General features: G+C 33.9%; 1 protein-coding gene across 2 annotated transcripts in view; it reads right to left on the minus strand.

Moving 5' to 3' along the window:
• LOC115874546 (protein bark beetle) overlaps positions 1 to 21,595 on the minus strand; it is a 53,616-nt gene that overhangs the window by 12,146 nt on the left and 19,875 nt on the right. For both annotated transcript variants that reach the window (XM_030889723.1, XM_030889722.1), the window contains exons 3-6: positions 11,247 to 11,410; positions 10,854 to 11,117; positions 10,489 to 10,796; positions 1,579 to 7,152 (exon numbers count right to left, since the gene is read on the minus strand). In XM_030889723.1, coding sequence (XP_030745583.1) covers positions 1,579 to 7,152; positions 10,489 to 10,796; positions 10,854 to 11,117; positions 11,247 to 11,410 — 6,310 coding nt within the window. The remainder of the gene's footprint in view (positions 1 to 1,578; positions 7,153 to 10,488; positions 10,797 to 10,853; positions 11,118 to 11,246; positions 11,411 to 21,595) is intronic.

The following is a 21,595-nucleotide window of genomic DNA, read 5'->3' on the forward strand; positions in this document are numbered from 1 at the left end:
TGTTTCCGCGTGTTGTTTAGGGTCAAATATTTTAAGTTAATGTATTCAAAAAGCAGGAATTGCTATTTTAGGAACGAAAGATTTTCTTATTCAACAATATGGCGGCTTTCACTTTGTTGTTTTGGAGATTAAGATGGAGTAGTTCGAGTAGTCGCATGCTGGACTAATAAAGTCGCAGTTTAGCCTTAACAGGTAGTATACTAGTCACAAGATTGCCTAATTTAGTCATCCTAGAGTCTAGCTTGTGCCGCCCTGTATATTCCAAATAAACGAGGGAGTGGATAAAGTATCGGTAATAGTCGATGTATATTTAAATTTAGTTTTATATGTACCTTTCTTATGTCCCATTTTAATTAAGTTTTTTTTATAAAAACAAAAACAGCACTGAACTGTCTGACTGAACAGAACAATGAAGTGAAAATTTAAGATTTAAGGTTATGGTTCAATACAGTTGCAAAAAGGTAGTGGCTCGACGTCCTACCAACGTAAGAATAAGGAAATTTAAACAACGTTGGAATTAGTAAAACAGACGACGTTTGCATAACGTTGGAATAGGTCCTGAAAGTGACATCGGAAAACTCCTATTCTATTATTATATTGCGCAACATTGTAACTACGTTGTCCGAATCACCTAAAGATCACTTAAGCAAAAAAGGTTACAAGACAACGTTTATTCGACGTCGCAGAAGCTTTTACTTTGTTGTAGTACTAGTTTAACGTCGGCACTACGTCACAACCACGTTTACATTTATTTTAATACCCAAGGTACGGATCTAACTATTTTTTGTAACTAATCCAAAGTTGTGTTTAGTAAACATGTGGTCGCAAGTCGTGAAAATGCTACTTGGGTAAAGAACATAACATACCTACCTACGTAAAAATTAAAAATAATCATACAGAAAGTTTGGGGCTTTTTGGTTTTACCTTATTAAGTAATTGTTTTCAGGTAGTAATTGTGTTAATTTTGAAGTTTAACGTGATATAATGGCATTTTAACAGAACGTCAACGGTTTTTGTAGACGTAACTGTTATAAAAAAACTAAAGTGTTCTCAAATAGTTGAATTTAAATATTTTAAATAGTTTTTTTCTTTATTCTTTGTATTTTTTGCTTCCGACGACGGAAAGAGATAAACTTTCCGAAACGTTAAGCATTTTTTTGTTCATTAGGCAAATTTGTATAACTGTAAACCTAACTTCTGACAAGTAGTTTCCGTTTGGGATTAACGCAGAAGTGTTTACAAAAAATAACTATTTTATTATGTAGATTTTCTTGAATGGCGAAATCCCTATAGAGGATTAGACATTTTTTTGTCAGAGATTCAATTTAAATTTATAAGTAAAGGCGCGAATAGTCAGACGCTAAATTGATTTACGTGGTTGATAGAAACTTAGAAAACTACTTCTATTGGTTAGCATGAAATAAATCAACTAATCGAGAAGTACTTCTCACGCTTGCGTAGTTCAAAGCTGTTGAACGAAAAGGACCGACTTATGTGGATTTTGTATAGCCCCATCTTAAAAATGTGGCTTCAATTTATGTTCCTTACTAATAGCAATATATTTGGTATAATACTTACTGAAAGCAATTGTAGAAATGGGTAAAGTAACAACTTCAGCAATAAACCCATGGTCAGAAGAAGCTCCATTAGCAAACAACTTCACGCTCAGACTGGGATACTGAGATCTGTACAGTCTCTTAGAATTACCAGAAGTCATTGTTATAGTACTTAATAACGTAGAAGTCACATTGTAAATATCTCCATTATATACTGAGACAAAATCAGGAATGCCGTGAGGAACTGAAGAATTGAACAAATTAAATTGCAAGAAGCGAATTCCCAACGGTTTTATATTGTAAGCACTTCGGAAGATCTTGATGCAATTGACTGGGTGATTATCGTACTTGTAATAAAGAACAATGCGTTCTTCCACCAATATTTCCTTGTTCGTATCACATATATCCAACAGACTGAACAAATTATAAGGAATATTCATTTCCTTCAACGGTGTAAAACTTGATTCTTCCGACTCCCGACCTTCACCAGAAAGCGATACTATATTAATACCAACTCCTAGAGAATCCTGCACTCTATTTCCTAGTAAGTTTATTGTTCCCGAAGGTGAGATCATGTTAATACCATGACTAGCTGAAGAACTAACCTCCACGTATCTTATTTTTGGACTCTTGCTGACGCTTTGAACCGCAGGCGACCTTTCATTGTGCAGAATTCCCGCTCCAGAGATTTTCACGAACTGTAACGTGGATTCGCTTTCCTGAAACGTTGAATGAGTATGGATGTCGTGGACTCTATGGGAGTAAAGCCTCTGTTCGAATTCTGGCTCGGCAAACCTGATTCCACCCCAGAAATTGTATTTGGGCGGTCTGGCCTTGTTGTTGCAGTTAATGAAGACAAACTTGCTGTTCCACTGGCAACTATGCCTGTGACCAAACTGCTGGCCGTTTAATCTTATAGGACAATCATCGTATCTGTTTTCCGTTCCTTTACACTGCAGTGGTTCTGGCCAGGTCCATATCCTCGACAACGAATTGCTGTGAAAGTCAATCCTGATATCAAAATCGAAAAATGCGGAGAGTGGATCGAAACCTAACTGCCTACAAACAACCTCGGCGTTTCTTTCGGTGAATCTGGAATCGCACATTGGTACCCACTGTAAAGTAGTTTCGTTGAACCATTCTAAAAACCCTTCGTATGAAACAGTTGTTTCGCTTTCTTCCACGCAATCTCTGTTCTTACATAGCCTGATACTTTCCTGTCCCACTAGCTCTAACTGTCGTTTGTTTCTACTTGGTCCAGGTAACATTAAAAGATTTTCTGTTTTCCTCAGAGGTCTCATTATGATTTCGTTTCCTTCGAAGCCCTGAGCTAACAGATTACCTAGAACTAACATTCCGATGTTTGGAGCGAATTCCAGAACAGCCCCCGGGTTAATTGTCAAAGTAACATTGGGCATTATAGTCAAATCTGACTGTATTACATATGGACTGTCTCTAGCCTGTAATGTAACGTCTTCCCATAACCTTCCTTTTAAGTTATCGAAGTCTATTGAACTGGAGGTTGTGAGAATTAAGGAATGACTCGACTGGAAGTCCTCTTCTAATAAAAATGGTCTAAATTCTGCAATAGCATGGTCATTCCAGTCATCAAAGTCAAATATTCTCTCTTGAATTTCGTTTTCTGAGGCAGTACCCCACCAGTTTTCCCTGACGTTTAAATATTCGTTCACTTTTGCTGTTTTTATACCTGCCAGTAACTCGTACCTTAAGGAATTTCCGGAAAATAAGTTTCTGTTAATTCGAACTTTTTGAATTCCTTTAAAACCTACCACGAAAGTGGGGTCTTGTGTTCGTTGCAGTACTCCAAACGACCTGCCTAATTGAACGTACTTGTTATTTTTCATATTATTGAGAAGGAAAATAGCTGGAATATTTCCTATGATCTCTGATTGACTGTTACAACTGAATAACACCACATACTTACAGTTATTTTCTTGAAACACATTGCCCCAGATCAGTAGTTTTTTCTCCATACCTTTTAGAGTTAATAATCCATTATGACACTTGTTTTCTTTAAAAACGTTGTTGGTTAAATTCACCTCAGCAAAATGCCCATCAATATCCACACCAAAATTCCTGTTATTGATGAAACTGTTGTTATCCATGTAAACTGAATGAGTAAAATTTTCGTTGTAGTCCCAAACATAGGGAAGGGCTACGTTAAATGCATCTCCTTTATTTCGTTCTATCGTATTGTCTTGTAGGACGTAATGAAACAAATTATTCGAAGATCTCATGTCTCTGGAGAAATGATAGAAACCCTTCCCATTGTCGGTTATAAGTGATCGGTTCACCATAATAGTTATTTCAGAAAGGTTACTTTTATGCAAGTCCCAATTCGGCGAGTGAACGAATATAGCTTCTTTCTCGTTGTATGTGATCTCGCAGTTGAAGAAATTTATAGAATCGTTTGCGTGTCTCAAAAAGTGATTACCTAATTCATCTAAATATCGGTTATAATACGAACCTTGAAAACCGTACGTGTTTTTTCTGATGATACTGTTGCGTATTGTAAAGGTAGGGACTGGTCCTCTTACTATTCTATTGTAGATATTTTGTATCGGAGCTCTAACAGAACTTATAACAATAACAGTGTTTCCCAAGGCATTAACTCCACTAGAATATTCTATAGTAACTCCGTGAGCACTTGAAGTCGTAGGAAACACTGAGACATCCCTTTTAACTAACCATACTTCTGATCCTGGGTTGGCGGACAAAGAATCATATATAACTATAGTTTCCGTGCTTCTATTTTCAATTGGATTAATCAGTTGAACTCCTATAACCCATCCAGGATCACACCTTACGTTATACGATCGTGTTACGTCTTCCCCAATAACTCTAGATGTAATAAGATATCTCGTATCTCCTCTCTGCACCTCTATGGTATTTGCATCAGATTCTTCAGGAATTTCAATGGGTTTATAATGAGTTTCTTCATCGTTCTTCAAAAACCAACCAGCCAGCTCACGTTGTTGAAGACCGGATAATGTAGGGTTATGCTCGATACCTATAAGGTTATTTTCGATTTTGTTGCTATACAACATTAAGCCTAGTTGTTTTAAACTAATACCCGCACCTTTGTTGTTTAGAAACTCCGAGTTTTTAATTATATTGACTGAATCGTCTGTGTAGATGTTGGAGTATAAAATACCGAGTCCGTGGAAGTAGTTATCGACGATTCTGATGTTTTCAAAGTTTTGACGGGCAAAGTCCAGTTGAAGGGCAGGTTTAAAGGATGCTGTGGCATAATCGAGTAGCCCGCTTTGTTCGATAGTGACATACTGTAAGTCTGAACGTTCGGCTAATGCTCCGAATCGCACTCCAGCCCACGAAGACTTGTAGCATCTTATTCCAACATCATTATCGTGATCGCAAGAGTTGTAAAAGTCAGTAATCGTTTCTGCTCTACACTTAGTTATATCTAAATCATAATCCTGGCATTGTACGTTAGACAAAACTACTTTCTCTGTTTTTCCAGCATCGGGGATCTCATTTCTTTCAATATACCAGTCAGATGGGTTCAAAACATAACCTAATTGCTGACATACTAATGCAGCGTTCTCAACAGTCCATCCGTAATTACAAACTGTACCCCATTGGTTATTTATTTTAATTTGAAGCCTTCCTTCTGTCTCGGTGTCACCTCCAAGCAGTCTTATCGGAACACCAGATTCTACTTCGACTATTTCTGTTTCAGATCCGATAACCATGTCTTCAGTTTGATAGGTTACATTATCGGGTGGATGAGATAGATTTTCTTTTAAAGTAAAACGAATGCTGTTTGGCTCGATGCCTCTAGCTTCCAGCTGTCCTCCGACCATCATGCCTATCGATGGAGGAAACTTTAGGGTTACTCCGGGCTCGATTGTGAGTTTACCTCCTGGCCGTATAGTTATGTCTCTTTCCACTACATATTCTCCCCTGGCTAATGATTCTTCTCCTTCTATTTCCCCTCCAACTTTATCAGAACTATAACCACTAAACTTTGGAACATACAGTTGGTTTTGATTGATTTTTATTGTAAGGGGATTGGAGTTATGGAGAAGTATAGGCATGAAGTTTATTTTTGCTAAATTATATCGATCGAATCTGTGGAAAATTCTGTGGAATATAGCTTCGTCGTATCCTGAACCCAACCAATTGTACGTAGCGTTAATTATTTTGCTTTGGTCTTCCAAATGACTGCCTATTTCGTAACTGGACTCGGGATTTTCGATTATATTCCGAAATACTTCGACGTTATTAGACCCAATAACCACAGGAGCTGCTACTCTGCTTCTGGGATTTAAATTTGAAATTGAGCCATCAGCGGGTTGAAATGGCTCAGTTATTTTATTATTTTTAACGAAATTTCTTGTAAATAACAAGTACTGGTCATTTCCATATGGAGAAAGGGCAAGATTAACGGCAAATATGCCTGTGTTGTTTATAAAATAATTTTGTTGCACTATTATATCAGTCTTGAGAATGTTAAATTCTTCTAGGGGTTTGTTTTTTATTAATAAAGCTCCAAAAGTTCCTTGCCTAAAGTTATTAAACTCTATATTAGCTTGAAGATTTAGTGCTGGATATATTTTTAAAGCTATCTTCTCGTTACCCATGAATCTGTTGTGACCGATTTGCAGGTTTGTATAACTCTCAGTCTTTTCCCAACAGGATAGTATCTCTAAGGCATCGCTGACAGAATTTTTAAAGGAATTTCCAGTAAAATTAAATAAGGACTCGCCACAATAGTTTCCATGTAACACTCCGATATCTAGGTTTTTATATATTTCGTTGTATTGTATTACAGTAGTTTGATTCACTGTTTCAAACTCTGATTCTTTGGTATTGTTTAACCATATTGCTACACCATATCCTTGATTGCTGCTTATAAAGGACCTGGATATATTTCTGGATCCTCCTGTATAAGTGACGTTTATTCCATCACCCTCGTTGAAGGACACTCGGCTTTCGGTGACGTTGACGGTACCTACGCCACTTGTCACATGTAGACCAGCTACATGCTCGTTTTTCGATAAGGAAGTCTTATGCACGTGAACTTGAGATCTAAGATTATCTACTGCTATTCCTCTTCCTAAGTTTTCGGACACGTCCGAATTGGTTACGTTGAGATCAAAGGTTTGGTCCAGTCCGGACATTATCCTCAAAAATATCACAGTATCTGTCCAGGGCTCCGCTCTAAACTTAAGGTAGATTTGGTTAAATGTAGTTCTAATGCTTTGAGGTCTGGTGTTGTTGCGTATGGGGATCACTTGAATCAGTCTGTTGTTTAAAGCGGAACCATCATAGACTTCCAGGAATGCCGTGTTATTTCGCTCTGTGACGGCTCTGATGAAGTCTAAGGTTAGGACGTGTCCGTATTTGGTATAAAGCGCGTTGTTGCATTCGAGTTCGTGCTGGGTTTGAACAGATTGTTCGGCGTAAACGTAAATGGGGTAGATTTGACTAGAACTGACTGCTAGTTGGCAGAAATCGGTGTATCCTCGTCTGTCAGTGCTTTCTTCCGGTCTGTCTTCTGCTTTGACGTATCGTATGCCATCGCCGCCATTGTCATTAATAACACAGCCATCTGAAAATAAATAAATTTATAATAAGTACAACAAATAGCTGACAAGCTGTAATACAATTTTTTATATAGGCAAAAATTAGTATATTGTTTTATTAAGAATAAAAATGATACTTTTCGTGGCTAGCCTGTACGTTTGATATACAGGCGAGGCACAAAAAGTCATTTTGACTCCGAATAGAACATGCCATTTTTTTTCAAACGCCACAAATAATTTTTTAAACAATTTCAAACGTTCCAAATAATATTAAATATTTAAAAGTAATATCTAATAGTAATTATACAGGGCGAGTCTTAAATAAGTGCAAATATTTTCAGGGCTGGTATATTTCGACCCCAGAAACACGTCTGTGATTTTTTTTTCGCAAAAAAAGATGTTGCGTTGATGAAAATCGTGCATTTTCTTTTAAATTTCCCTGTATATTTTTCGAAAACTTTTTAGAACTGCCTGTTCACCGCAAATCCACGGCACGGCATATAAATCACACGGCAGGCTAACTCTCCCCAGATCCCATTGTTTGAAATTTCTATAAAATTTGACCTTGAAAACACCATTATGGGTGCCGAGTCAGGGCCGGATTAAAACGTATCAAAAAATTTCCCAGAAAATAAACTATTGATAGACAGGGTCGTATTAAAAAAAATACTGTAATTGATTGAAACTGAATTTTATTTACACAATACTTTTATCTAAACAAATGAATCGTTAACCGCGCATACTCCTCGAAAAGTAAAAATGAAAAAATCAATTAAACATTTAACTGTAGAGAATAGACAATTAAAATTAAAAAACATGCCAGGAGTTACAAACAAGAATTAAAGAAATACCCAATAAAATATCTATTGAACAATCTAAAGAGGCTACACGTACAAATTATGTCCATCAATGGACAATGGACATAGCAAATTTTGTTAATATTCAAATTACACAAATTAACAAATCAGCTAAAGAAAGAAAAGTAACTGATGAATTTAAATATAAATGTGTGGCTATATATACTTTTCCGGGCCAAAAATATACAAGACGCTCTTGACAAATCTATTTTGCCTTCCACGTCCAGAGACCCAGATACACTAAGATAATGAATATATGACATCGATATCAAACCTGGCTTAGAAAATCTTAATGTATTTGAGACTCTGAAAAAGAAAAGTTGAAAGTTTCGATGAACCGGATGAACTTCTATGTGTCATGTATGTGTCTAATGTTGTTACATTAAACATATGTATGTGTCTATGTAACACATGTATGTGTCTAAGGTTGTTATGGTAAGAGGTATCTTTAAAAGCAGGAAAGCTTCTTCTTTGGAAAGCAGTCCCTAGCTTATTTTACAAGCTTTTATTTAACTTGCTTTGTATGTATGTTTGTTCGGGACAAATCTTGTAAGCTAAATTAGAAGCACTTCCTTTCATTGTAGGAAATTGAAACTTGGCATGTAGGTTCAGTCCCGATGGCAATACATTTTCTTGCAAGGCATGACCCGAATTTTTGACAGCTGCCAAAAAAATTTCAAAGTTGTCCGATGTTGAGAAAAATCGATATATAGGATTGCCATGGGCTAAAATGAAAGAAAAAAAAATTGAGCTGTCAAATTTGACAGCTGTCAAAAAAATTCAAAGTTGTCCGATTTTGATAAAAATCTATATATAGGATGGCCATGAGTTAAAATGAAAGAAAAAAAAAATGGAGCTGTCAAATTTGACAGCTTTCAAAAATTTCAAAGTTGTCCGAAAATTCCGATTTTGATAAAAATCGACATATTGGATGCTCCCTACCCCATAGTCGATTTTCATTTTATTTGTCTCACATTTGAACTGTCAAATTTGACAGGTGTCGTTTTTTTTAAGTTCTCCTTTTTTAATGAAAATCGATATACATATTATTAGGATGCCCATTGGAAGTTATTTAAGAAAAATAATTGAGTTTAAGTGTGTGGCACTGAGAAACCAGCATAACTAAAAAGTAAAAAATAAATTTAAGAAAAAAAAAGTTTTAAAAATAAGCTTTTATTTAAAAACATTAAGAAGAAAAAAAATAAGCTTTTTCCGAAAAAATAAACTTTACAACTTTTATTGTGAACTTATAACGTCATTACACAATTTTATATTATATAAATGCTTGTCGCGAGATTTGAGTGTACAGTTGCACTCATAAAAATCTGGTACGACAACTTTATCTTGTAATTCCAATATCTTGTAAACCTATCATTATTCCCATCCAGGATAAATTCATCCAGTTTAGAAGAATATTTAAAAAACTTTGTGTCCGAATATTACACACTGGTACTGAAAATTGCCAAAATGATCTGGCAAACATCTTATTAAAAACGCCAGACCTTATGAAAAACAACGAGACCTCTGTTCTTTTCTCTCTGAATTGTCATGAGCTATCCATAAAAATTAAAAATAGATACGGATGATCAGAAAAACAGTAATTTAGAATTGAATATTGTTTGTCATTTTGCAGGATACCTAATAATAAAAATTACTTTGAATGCCGCAGGCAATGATTGAGTATTAAAACTAAAAGAATTTCGGACTTCCATTGTACTACTAAACTACAAAAACCAAATATATCACACAATAAACAAAAAATATATCACTCAAGAAAAGAATGAAATAAATTAAGCCGCACGCTACTGACTCAAAGCTGCCGTAACTGTATGTTGTCGATGACAAAGACTACGACACTGGTTAATTTCTGTTGCTGGCACCCATAATGGCGGCGTGCGCAAGGATATGCGCGTAGCGTTCCCGCCAAAGCGAGTTGGCCTGCCGTGTGATTTATATGCCGTGCCCACGGTATAATTTCTTAATCTCTGATATTACCATAGTTACGGCTTTACTCTATGGTTACGGCATTAAAAGAGATGCAATTACAGAAAAAATCCGGTGGCTCTCAAAATTTTTCCAAAAAATCAATTTTTTAAATTTTCAAACTTAAATAGCTAGGTTATTTTGGACTTATTGAAAAATGGTAAAGAGAAAATATGTTTCTTTTATGGAGATCTACCAGCCCTGAAAATATTTGCACTTATTTAAGACTCACCCTGTATATCGAGAAATTATGGTTACGCTCGTTGGGTTTGAGACTTTATGTCAGTTTAATAATATATTTTCGTACTTTTGTGCTTAGGCGTAAAAGTGCTTTACTTTTATGCCTAGGCAAAATAAAAAATACTTTTGTGACGTTTGAAAAAAGATGGTATTTTTAAATTGGTAAAAAAATAATGTATGTAGTATTTAGGCATGATATTGAGTAGGATACAAGTTACATATACAGTATAATTAATTTTATCATTTTTACTAAATATCTTAATAAGTGATCTTTCAACTTACCTAAATGTGCCAATCCATAACTTGAATTAATAAACACGCCATAACCTCTGTTATTCCTAATGGTACAGTTATTAATAACTATGGGAGCACTAGGGTTCGTCACGTTGACCCCGTTATACAAGGAACTGACAATTTCCAGACTTTCCATGACAGGAGGAACACCTTCAATATGCAAAGCGCTGGAAGTGTTGTAATCCCGTCCTGCACCTGCGTAGTAAATGTTAACGTGCCTTAATGTCGATTGCGACAAAGGCATGAAACGAGTTCTAACCAATGACAGCTCATTTGTGTTCTCTGCATATTCAAATCTGGAAAAAATACATCTAGAATACCATGTATACCTTTTATTTCTAAAAATACAATACCTCAATCCTCTCCAATAACCTTTGGGACTGTCATGTCTCATTTGACATTGCAAACCCAAATCAGGATGATAATCGCACACTCCAGAACCCATCTGGTAGCTATCCCATCTACAATCCAACAGAGATCCTTCAGTACCTGTACAAGATGGTTCTTCATACAGCAATCGGGGTTTTAGAGGCATTTCCCTATTGAACCATTGAAAAAAATCACCTCCCTGGAATCCCATTTGACGGCAAGCTGTTTCCATATCTGCCTTAGTCCAGCTAGAATGGTAAAACGCATAATTTTAGCAACTGCAATGTGTTTAAAATAAGTTGAATAATTTTCCAAGTAACAGTAAAGAATTTTTGAAGAGTCTCATGAGGAATTTGAAAAAAAAATACTCAACATACTTTCTGGAATTTGTGCATAGACTTCTCCATTTGTTATTCACTTTAATTTGAACCCTTCCAGCTAATATTGTAGGTCCATCTACTAATCTTATGTCGGGAAACAATATAGTCTTGCTTTGTTGTTCATCTGCTGTTGTAAAGACTATTTTGTCATCTTCGGTTCCCTAAAAATATAAAAAAAAACATTATTTATATCTATGAAGAAATATATAGAATGTTCAACCATCGTTCAACGTCACGTCATATTTTGTCGAACACTCTCAATTATTTGACAACCAGATGAAAGAGATTGGTGACGTGATTAGGGCATTTCGTAAAATACTGCATATTCTTTTTAGTGATTGTCATTGTCATATGATTTGGGGTTATAATTTTATTGACTGACATCGATCAAAGTTAAACAAAATTAATATTTTTTATTGCAAAAATGCACCAAAGATGTAACCAAAACGAACAAGAGCTCATTGCTAAGCTTATAAATTATTTTTCTCGAAAAAGAGACGCTGGTAGAACACTTTTGCCCGTGGACGCCGTATATGAAGTAAGTACCACAGAATATACTAAGTAAGTACAACGCAAAGGTGTAAGGGAAACCGGGGGAATCCCGCGCACGGGGGAATACCGCGCACGCCGCTGTAGAAAAAACTCCAGCTAGTAATACACAGGTGTGAGGCTGTCATCAGTTGTATACCTGTCATCAGTCATCATAAATTAAACATGTTGACTAAATAGTTATTAGATTGAAATCATAAATTTGACATGTTTTTGTGCCAAAAGTTGAAGAGATATTGTTTTATCATTATTTTTTCGAAGAAAAGTTTATGATTAATTTAAAAAAATAAAAATTTCCCAAATTTATTATTTCAGTCAAGTAACTATCTACTCGACGTGTTTATTTTTTTGTCAATAATGACATGTATTGACCATTTCTATTCGATATATCTTGAGAACGGTCGCTCGTAGTGATTTTTACCAAGAGACATTTTTTACAAAAAAAAGTCACGAAATTTTATATTTTTTGACTCAGTGGTTTTATACAGGTGCGGACGAAAAGTTATTGCTCTTCAAAACAGTTAAAACAAGGTTAAAACACATGTAGGTGGCGCTCCCTACAAATGGGAGTCATATGGATATCAAAATCAAATTTCTCATGTCAAAAAACTTCCAGACACCAATTTTCACCCGAATATTGACGTTACTTCAGAAATTATTTGGAAAAAAATCGAAATAAAAGTGAAACTTCTACACCCTGTATCTCCGAAACTAAGCATTTTAGGACATACATATGTACGAACTTTTTTGCTTATCTTTATCTGAAGAATATACTGCCGAAGTTTCAGGAATACAATTTGGACCACCCAGTATATTTTTATTTTGTCGTGTTGTTTCTGCTTAGTTAAGCTCACACAGAAATATATTCTGGCGTATTTAACGGTGGTTATATTATACTGAGCAATTCTTGGAGCATGAAAAAATCGGATTTAATGGGTTGAAGAAAGAAACCAAAACACCTCGATGTGGTATTTGTACCGTTAAGTTTTGTAGATTGCCATATAATGGGGACTGATTTCTATTTTTTACAATGTTACGAACTAAGATTTTACTAGAAGTAGTTAATTTTATGCGTTAATATACCTACTTCACCAAAAATTAAACAAAACATATACAGGGTGGCCCATTAGTGCGAGTAAGTCTAATAATATCGTCGATATGAAAAAAAGTTCTACAGAGTTATTCGCCTCATTCGACACGGAGTGTTGTGGCCCAATAATTCGACTTTTAGAAATTGTGAGTGATATGGAATCGTTGGAGGACTACTAAATCTACAATTTAAAATTATTTTCAAGGCACAGAGTGTCCCAAATAAAGAAAAAATATCAAAGTTGTAATTTTTTTAAATAGCACCCTGTATATCATTGCTCTTTTAGTTTCTACCATTAAAATAAAGGTAAATTTGATTAAAGTTTACCGCACTTTAATCTTACCGTTTTTGAAATATTTACGATTTTGTGAAAAAACAGTAACAAAATTTTAATGCTTTCTCTATGCGTATTTAAGTTTTTAAAACCAAATATTGTATTGAAGTTTTTCTATTTACTAAATTTTGTGTTGCAATAGTAAAAATAATACTACCTTATACAGAGTACCTAAAAATATATATTAAATAATTACTAGCTTTGAACGACATAAACTTGATTAATTTAAATGTAATACACTGAATCAGATGTACAGTTTAATTGTCTGTCAAACTGTATTATTCCATTTTTTACCTATCTCTTCAAGTTTTCGTAAAAATGCATTTTCTTATAATTTAGACCTCATTTATCAATATATCCATGGAATATTGACATTTTGAGAACATTTCTTTAACCTCGTTACAAACCTCAAAATATTGAGCAAATTAATTGTAACAAAGCAGCAAATTAGGTATTTTTAATATTGTATACGCCTTGATTCTTGAACGCCTTCAAAGATTCTTGTTGGGAATTCAACCGTTGTGAGTCATTGTGTATTTATGTAAATAATTATTATACACACAACAAATAATGTCTAGAGGTGTTACCTTTTAATTCAGATAATTTATTCCTTTGCAAAAAATACTATTATTAACCTTAGCTTAAATATAGAAAAAAAACATATTGTTCGAGGTATACGAACTCATGCGAATGTCTACGAACGAATCTCGATTTTAATTTCAAATATTATTTCTACGTTTATTTTGATGTTCGTAAAAATTATAGGTACGCCACTGAATTATGGTAATATTTCTGGTAAGTAGATTCATTATAAAGGTGAATGCTCTAATTAAAAATCTTATTGGAGCATGGAAACTATTAAGCAACCATTACGAAAAAAAGATGTGCAAAAAGAGTAATTAATTAGCAAAAATTAGCAATTAAAATGTTTGGATGCGTTTGGACAAAGACCAGATTTGTTATAGAATTATAATGTCATATTTTATTTCCTAAGACAAAATATATTTTGTTAAAGTCGTGGGAATAAACAACAATGAGCTATTATGTTAAAAATAGTATTTAAAAAAAATATCTCTTTAATCCAGCGTTAAAGCATATAATTTACCGTATTTAATAAAATTATATGTATGATCTCAAATGATAAAGAGTAAAAAATATTTCTTTCTTCATTTAAACAAGGAGAATGCAAAATATGTAGTTTACGAGATAAGTTATAGATCGTATCAATGATTCATTGAAAATCTTGGAAAATTGCGTGTAATGTAGTTAACCTTGTGTCTAGTATATGGCGCGTTCAATGATTTTTGATGCATTTTTTGAATCTAATCATAACAAAACCTTGAATGGAATTGTTTAGGCTCATTCATAAATAATATTGATAAATTTTGAAATAGAAATACAGTATTAATATCTATAAATCTGAAGAGCAATATTATATATTCTGTACTATAGTTTTAGGGCGCAGTTAAGTGTGAAGCTGTCCACTGAGGACGCCAACATTGCTACGTTTTCTACACAATCACACTTGGATTGCTAAAGATGTTATTGTTAACAAAAATTGATTTTCAAAAAAATCAGTTGTTTCCAAATAAAGGTTGATTCTCAATATACCTTCCGTTTCCATTCCATATCCGTTCCGTATTTTTTATTGTATTGACTCTATACGTAAGCTTCCGTTCCGTATCAGTTCCATACTTTTTATTGAACTATTCATATCATTACGAAAGTTTTATTTTAAAAATCTGTATCTTTTGAAAAAGGTAATAGATTTAATTAAGAGGTGAAAGAATAAATAAATATCAGCAAAAAACAGAGCTGGTACAAATGTAAGAACTTGACAATGCTGTTTCCGATACCCTTCAGTCCGTCCGTCAAAAAAATGTATGGAAGGAAAGGATATTGAATGGGAGGGAAACGGAATGGATAGTGAGCATTGTTTTATTCATTTACATGATATAATATTTTATGTAAACGGATTAATTAATCCATGAAATTTTTAAAACTTTTTTGACGGCATCTTAGTGAACATCCCAAGGCGGCAACTTTGCCCCATTTAACCATGTTCGTATCTATTACGGTTACTGAGATACCAATGCTCGTATCCCGAATTTGTAGCACCCTGTAAACTACAGAACTGATAAAGACATCTAGGCAACAATTTCTAGAAGGAGCTGATGTTGGTCTATAGGAGTCATCTTCAGATAAAACACTTATAACATCCTTGTTAAATATTCTTTAGATTTTAAAAACCAGAAATGTAATATCTTAGAAACGCACTGCACAATCCCGAATTCAGACCAAAGTCATTATTCAGTCTACTGTTCCATTACCCGTACAACCAAACAGTATAGAACCTCTATCGAGCCTATTTTAAAATCTTTAGTCGATAAAGGCAGCCTTTATTCTTTTGGTACAGCGACGATACGTGTTTGAATACAGTCTAGCCTGTACTGAATAAAGTTGGCCTGTATTGATACTTTACCGCCACATACATTCTGGATTTAGATTGAATAAAGTTAATTTGTCGATTCGTACATACGATACATACTAACGGCGTCCTTTACAAAATATATGTATTATATTATTATTATATTAAAATCTATATGTAGAAAATTTTTCTTGTTACCTGAATTAGAAAAGTTATGTTTAAGTAAATTCTTAAACATATCCTTTGTAGTATTAATATTCCAAATATTAATATGAATATTCTGAAGGCATAAAATACTACAAACGATTACAAAGTATTTACTTAAACATAACTTATCTAATTCAGGTAACACTAAGAAAAATTTTCTAGATATATTTCAATACATATTTTGTAAAGGACGCCTATCAAATCTATACGTTAGATGAGATTTATATTAGGGCGATTTAAAGTAAAATTACTGAAATTTTGATTACTCTTTTATTATATTTTTACTTACAAATTCGTGTACACTACTGTTTTTATCAATTTTAAAACCTTCATCAAGTCTTGTAACTTCATCAAGGGTATTCATGGAAAAATTTCATCTTGTTACTTGTTACCAATGTGACCATGTGACCATCAGTACCGTTATTATAATTACCCCGCGGAAGTTTCTTCTATTGATTAGATATATTAGGTATGACCTGCCCTTCAATATTCTTTTATATATAATAACTCAACTTGTGGAAAATACACAGATTTCAAATTTTAGATTTTTCTTCCGTTATGTTAGAGTATAATGTTGAAGAAACACGGAGAAGCACATTTGTATCTGGCATATTAAAATGATTCTATCCCCAGAAATGATGCACCAGCGGAATATCATTATAGATATATAAAATACATGAAGTTGTAAAGGATCAGCGTATATTTACTATGTATAACTATACAAATTTGTATAGAGTTAATAAAGGATAAGTAAAGTTTTCGTAACAGTGAATATTGTCATAGAAAAACTGTATAGAATCTGTATTTATGCGTTATCGATACTATATAGGGATTCTTTATGTGCGTTATAAATATCAATCATCTATTCTCTATAGGAGAACATAGGTACCTATACAGGCAGTGCTATATGGTTGCTATAAAGATTAAATACAGAACATGTCTGTAAAGGAAATATTTGAGTATTCTATAAATATGCTTTATATATGAAGTCTTTATCGAGACATCTTTGTAGCAAAGAAACGAATCTACATAGGCTTGAGTTTACTATATCGCGTGGTTATACGGGTAAGAACAAAGACTTCGAAGAACAATTACGTTCTCCGCAGAATTGGAGCACGTCACTCGGTCTCGATAAAAAATAAATAAACAAACAACAGAATTTAAATTGCGATTTCCCAAGAAAAGAAGGCGAACGTGTAAAAAGAACAATATTCTAGCATCCCACGGCTCTTGATCTATTTCTACTAGGCCAGTCCTATGGGCCAGTCCGGTGCCATTGACCTACGAAGGTACGTACTTCGCGGTACCGTATATCTTTCGAGTCGGAACGTAGAAAACTAACAACTTGAAAGAAGAATTATGTCATGCCCGCTTGAAATTCACTATCACAAAAGCACATCACTACTTTTCGAATTGAAATTTAAATATATAAAATGTAAATGACAGTGAACATTACAGGTCGGAAGACAATAACAATAAATTTATTTTAGAAATGACCATCTAGTGGATTTCTAACTAGTCTCTCTAGTCTTTGGAACACCCCGTATTTTACCTGGTTTTTAATAACAAACGTGTGACCATAAACAAAGAAAAAAATTGGTGCCGGGAGGCACGTATAGCCGCCCATATTAAAATATATTAATAAAAAGTTGGTAGGCAGTTCTTTTAGTTCCAAAGTATAAGAATTTTTCCAATTTTGGCCCTCGGTTATTTCCCTTATCCGCCACCTGGTGTCGCGTTCGATGGGAGTTTGGAGTTCTCGACACGGATTTTCTCAAAAACGGACTCCGTGAACAAGGAATATCTCAAAAACTGCGACTTTGACTGTTTGCAAATTACTTTTGATTTTGATGTTATTACAAATTTTGTTGCAAATATTATTCCTAATCTTAAATTGAAAACCGCATTTCGCTAGCTACTGTAATTTTGGAGTTACGATTTTTTAAAATGTTTAACCCCCTCCTACACTCGAAGAAGTTTCTGAGGGCTTATGATCAAGAAAAATCACAGATCTTCCTGGGTCTGAGTAAGAACAATTTTCGGATTGTCACGGGGTTTTTAACAGGACACTGTCTCCTCAATGAACACCTCAGTAGATTGAAACTAAGAAGAAACGGCGAATGCAGATTCTGTGGGGAAGATGGGGAAACACCAGTACTCCTCATCACTGAGTGCCGAGACGACAACCATTCGTGCCATGAATTTTGGTACGACTGATATTGGAGATGGAGAACTACCCTCTATAAAACCGTCCCAGATACTGGCTTTTGTCAAAGCCCTGGGACTGTATGATGAGTTAGGATTCAAGAAAGGGGGACACAATGGATCTGTAAGGTCGAAGTGATTAACCCCCCTCCCACTCATTCTAAATTCTAAAATTCTAAAAAAAACCCTCCTATATCCCCTTACCAACCCCCCACCCCCACCAAAAACTAATGGTCAAGTTCTCGGGTGCCACAGTATTTTTGTACCATATTTGGTTAAAATCGGTTTAGCGGTTTTTGAGTTATCATGTTACAGACGAACAGACACCATGAGAGAAAATATTTTGTATTTAGGTCATTTATGACCCAAATAACTCATTTTGAGTGAATTAATAGTCTACCATACGTGTTGGTATGGTCGGCTAATAAATTTAGATTGGAACGCTCTGCTTGCCGCCAAAACTTATAATTGTTTTGGAGCGCATACGTTGTAGGGCGCTGCTATAGCGGTTGCTAAGAACAACCGCAAACAAGAACAGAAATAAGTTTCTCTTATCATAGTCAGAATCTTAAAAATTATAAAATCTATCAAAATTGTTGATCTATACAAGTTGAGCGTTTATATACTCGCTCAGTGGGCACCGAGTGGGCGTGGCAAAATGTAGCCAACCGAGTCAGAGCCAACTGAGCGTAACAGTTAGATTTCCGCCACTAGAGTAGTAGGAACAAAGAACTTGAAGGAATTGGACCGTTGACTCTGTTCATACTATCTTTACATTTATTAATTCTGATGCTTTCATATGCATCTAATTGCCTGTAATTTGAGACTTGTTTAATTAATTTTAAATTATTAAGATCTATACAATGTTCATTATCAACAATATGTTCGGCAACGCAAGATTTATCCGGTCTACCATATCTTATCTGAGCTAAATGTTCTTTAAATCTAGTTAATATTGATCTCCTAGTTTGCCCAACATATTTCTGATTACAATCTTTACAAGAAATTTCATAAATACCCGACCTTTCCAGTGGAGGTGTTTTATCTTTTGGATTACCTAATAATTGTTGTAATTTATTATTAGCACTATACACAAGTTTATAATTGACATTCTTAAAAATTCCTTTTAGACCACGGGATAACTCTCTATCAAAGGGTATCGAAAAATATTTAGACGTATCTTTCTCCACTTGAAAAGTCGAATTTTAAAATAATTCATTCATTATAATAATCATCTGCTGATGATGCTAACATGGTTAGCGAAACGCGCGTCCAGTGTAAAAGTAAAAGTGTTTTGGTGTATTGTGGTGATTTAGTGTTTTTATTTTGCTGTGTAACACCAAAGGTTCCAACCCTCAACTGTATTAAACCACTCTCATTGAAAAAATACCGAAAAGTGTTGAAAGCGTCCATTTTCAAAGTAATTATTGCTATCTTGTGAGTTTAATTTAAAGTTTATTTACTCAAACCCATTATAATTGTGAAAATGTGGCATAAAAAGCTTAAAAAACTGTATGAACTGTGAACTCCGGAAACCATCGTGGATCGTGGCATAACGACAGTTTCCAATGTTTCATAGGTATTTCATACATGTCCTTATATAGAATAAAATCTGTGTTTTATTTAAAAAACTGAAATAAAATAATAATAAATTTGAATAAAAATCAAAAGCTTTGGAGAGCGACCGTTGTAAGCGTCAAATTAATAGTATTTACATTGTCTTTATGGGCACTTTCCAAAGATATTTTGGCACTTTCCAATCTAAATTTGTTTCTTTCTTCTACAGGGCGCTACAAAATCGAGGTACGAGCATTGGTATCTTGGTAACCGTAATAGATACGAACATGGCTAAATTGGAGCAAAGTTGTGTTTTGTGATGTTCACCAAGATGCCTTCGAAAAAGTTTTTAAAATTCCAAGGATTGCTGAGTTTTTTGGAGAAAACGGATTTTTTTGAAAATCAATTTTATTTTTTCCTGTCGTTACTTTTTAGAAAATCAAAAAACTAATTGGACATTCTCATAGCCACTTTATTAGAACTATCTTGCAGTATTTTTAGATTTTCAAATTAGCTGATAATTTGTGAGATACAGAGGCCAACTTAATTTTTTTAAATACAGACCTGCATTTTTCATTTCAGGTTTTGAAAGATCTTGGTCTCCTGAGTACAATGATATGCCACAATCAAATGCAATAAAAAATAATATAAATATAATATACATAATTTAAACAATCAAATCGTTTCCCCGGAAGATGGATTGGAAATTGTAGAGCAGTAAAATGGCCAAAGGAAATATAAGAAGAAGATAAATGTTCAAAGTTCAAAGAGCTATAAATAAAATTGAACGAATAATAAATTTAGGGAGGGTAGTAATCAAAATATATAGGGAGGGTAGTAATCATTTCGTTACTGACATGTAGAGCATTAGAAACTAGTTTGTAGAAGTTGATTTATTTATAGTAACTACGATTAATATTATGCATATTATTAGAGATATACACTGAGATTTCAAATTCACAATAAAAAAAGTTAAAAATAATATCTTTAAATTGCCGACCTAGATATTATTAATTTGAATCTTTCAATTGGCTCGATTTTCCTTATTCAATGTTAATTAGCGCTGGTCAATATTGTTGCGATGAATATAATCAGATTAAGTAATTTAAAAAACCAGAGTCAGACTTGAAATTATTTGAAATAATAATTACAGAGTTTTGTTGTTGTTAAGGTACCTAAAACAAAAAAAGTATAAAGTGTGGCATATCATTGTACTCAGGAGATCGAATTCTTTTAAAACCTAAAATAAAAAATGCAGGTCCGTTAAAAAAAAAAATAAGTTGGCCTCTGTATCTCACAAATTATCAGCTAATTTGAATATCTAAAAATGCTATCAGATAGCCCTAATAAAGTGGCTATGAGAATGTGCAATTAGTTTTTTGATTTTCTAAAAACTAACGACAGGAAAAAATAAAATTTATTTTCCAAAAAACTCAGCAATCCTTGAAATTTTTAAAACTTTTTTGATGGCATCTTGGTGAACATCCCAAGGCGCAACTTTGCCCCAATTTAACCATCTTCGTATCTATTACGGTTTCCGAGATACTAATGCTCGTACATCGAATTTGTAGCACCCTGTATACGTGTCCACATTTGTTTAAAATACCAGATTTTAATTAATAAATAAAGAAATATGTACCCGGTACATACATGTATTGTATATACTAAGTTGCAGTTGATTTTATAGACTAAAATAAACTATATATATATTATGCAACTTGAATTATTTAACATACCCACGGTTATTTGTACCACTATCCGGTACCGTCTGTGAATCATCAGAACTACTTTCACCTCATTACCAATAACTGGTAATAACTTACGTTTCTTAAAGTCGAAATTAACTAAGTACTTAAGTAAATGAGACCTTTAGACCTGGAACTACCAATAAAACATTTATTGAGTTAATTGCAGTTGCTCACTAATCATTATCTGTAATTAGGAATCACCTTAAATTTTTCTGTCCTAAATTTATG

The sequence above is a fragment of the Sitophilus oryzae genome, unplaced genomic scaffold, assembly GCF_002938485.1.
Source record: "Sitophilus oryzae breed Bouriz unplaced genomic scaffold, Soryzae_2.0 scaffold_1297_pilon_pilon, whole genome shotgun sequence".
Lineage (NCBI taxonomy): Eukaryota > Metazoa > Arthropoda > Insecta > Coleoptera > Curculionidae > Sitophilus > Sitophilus oryzae.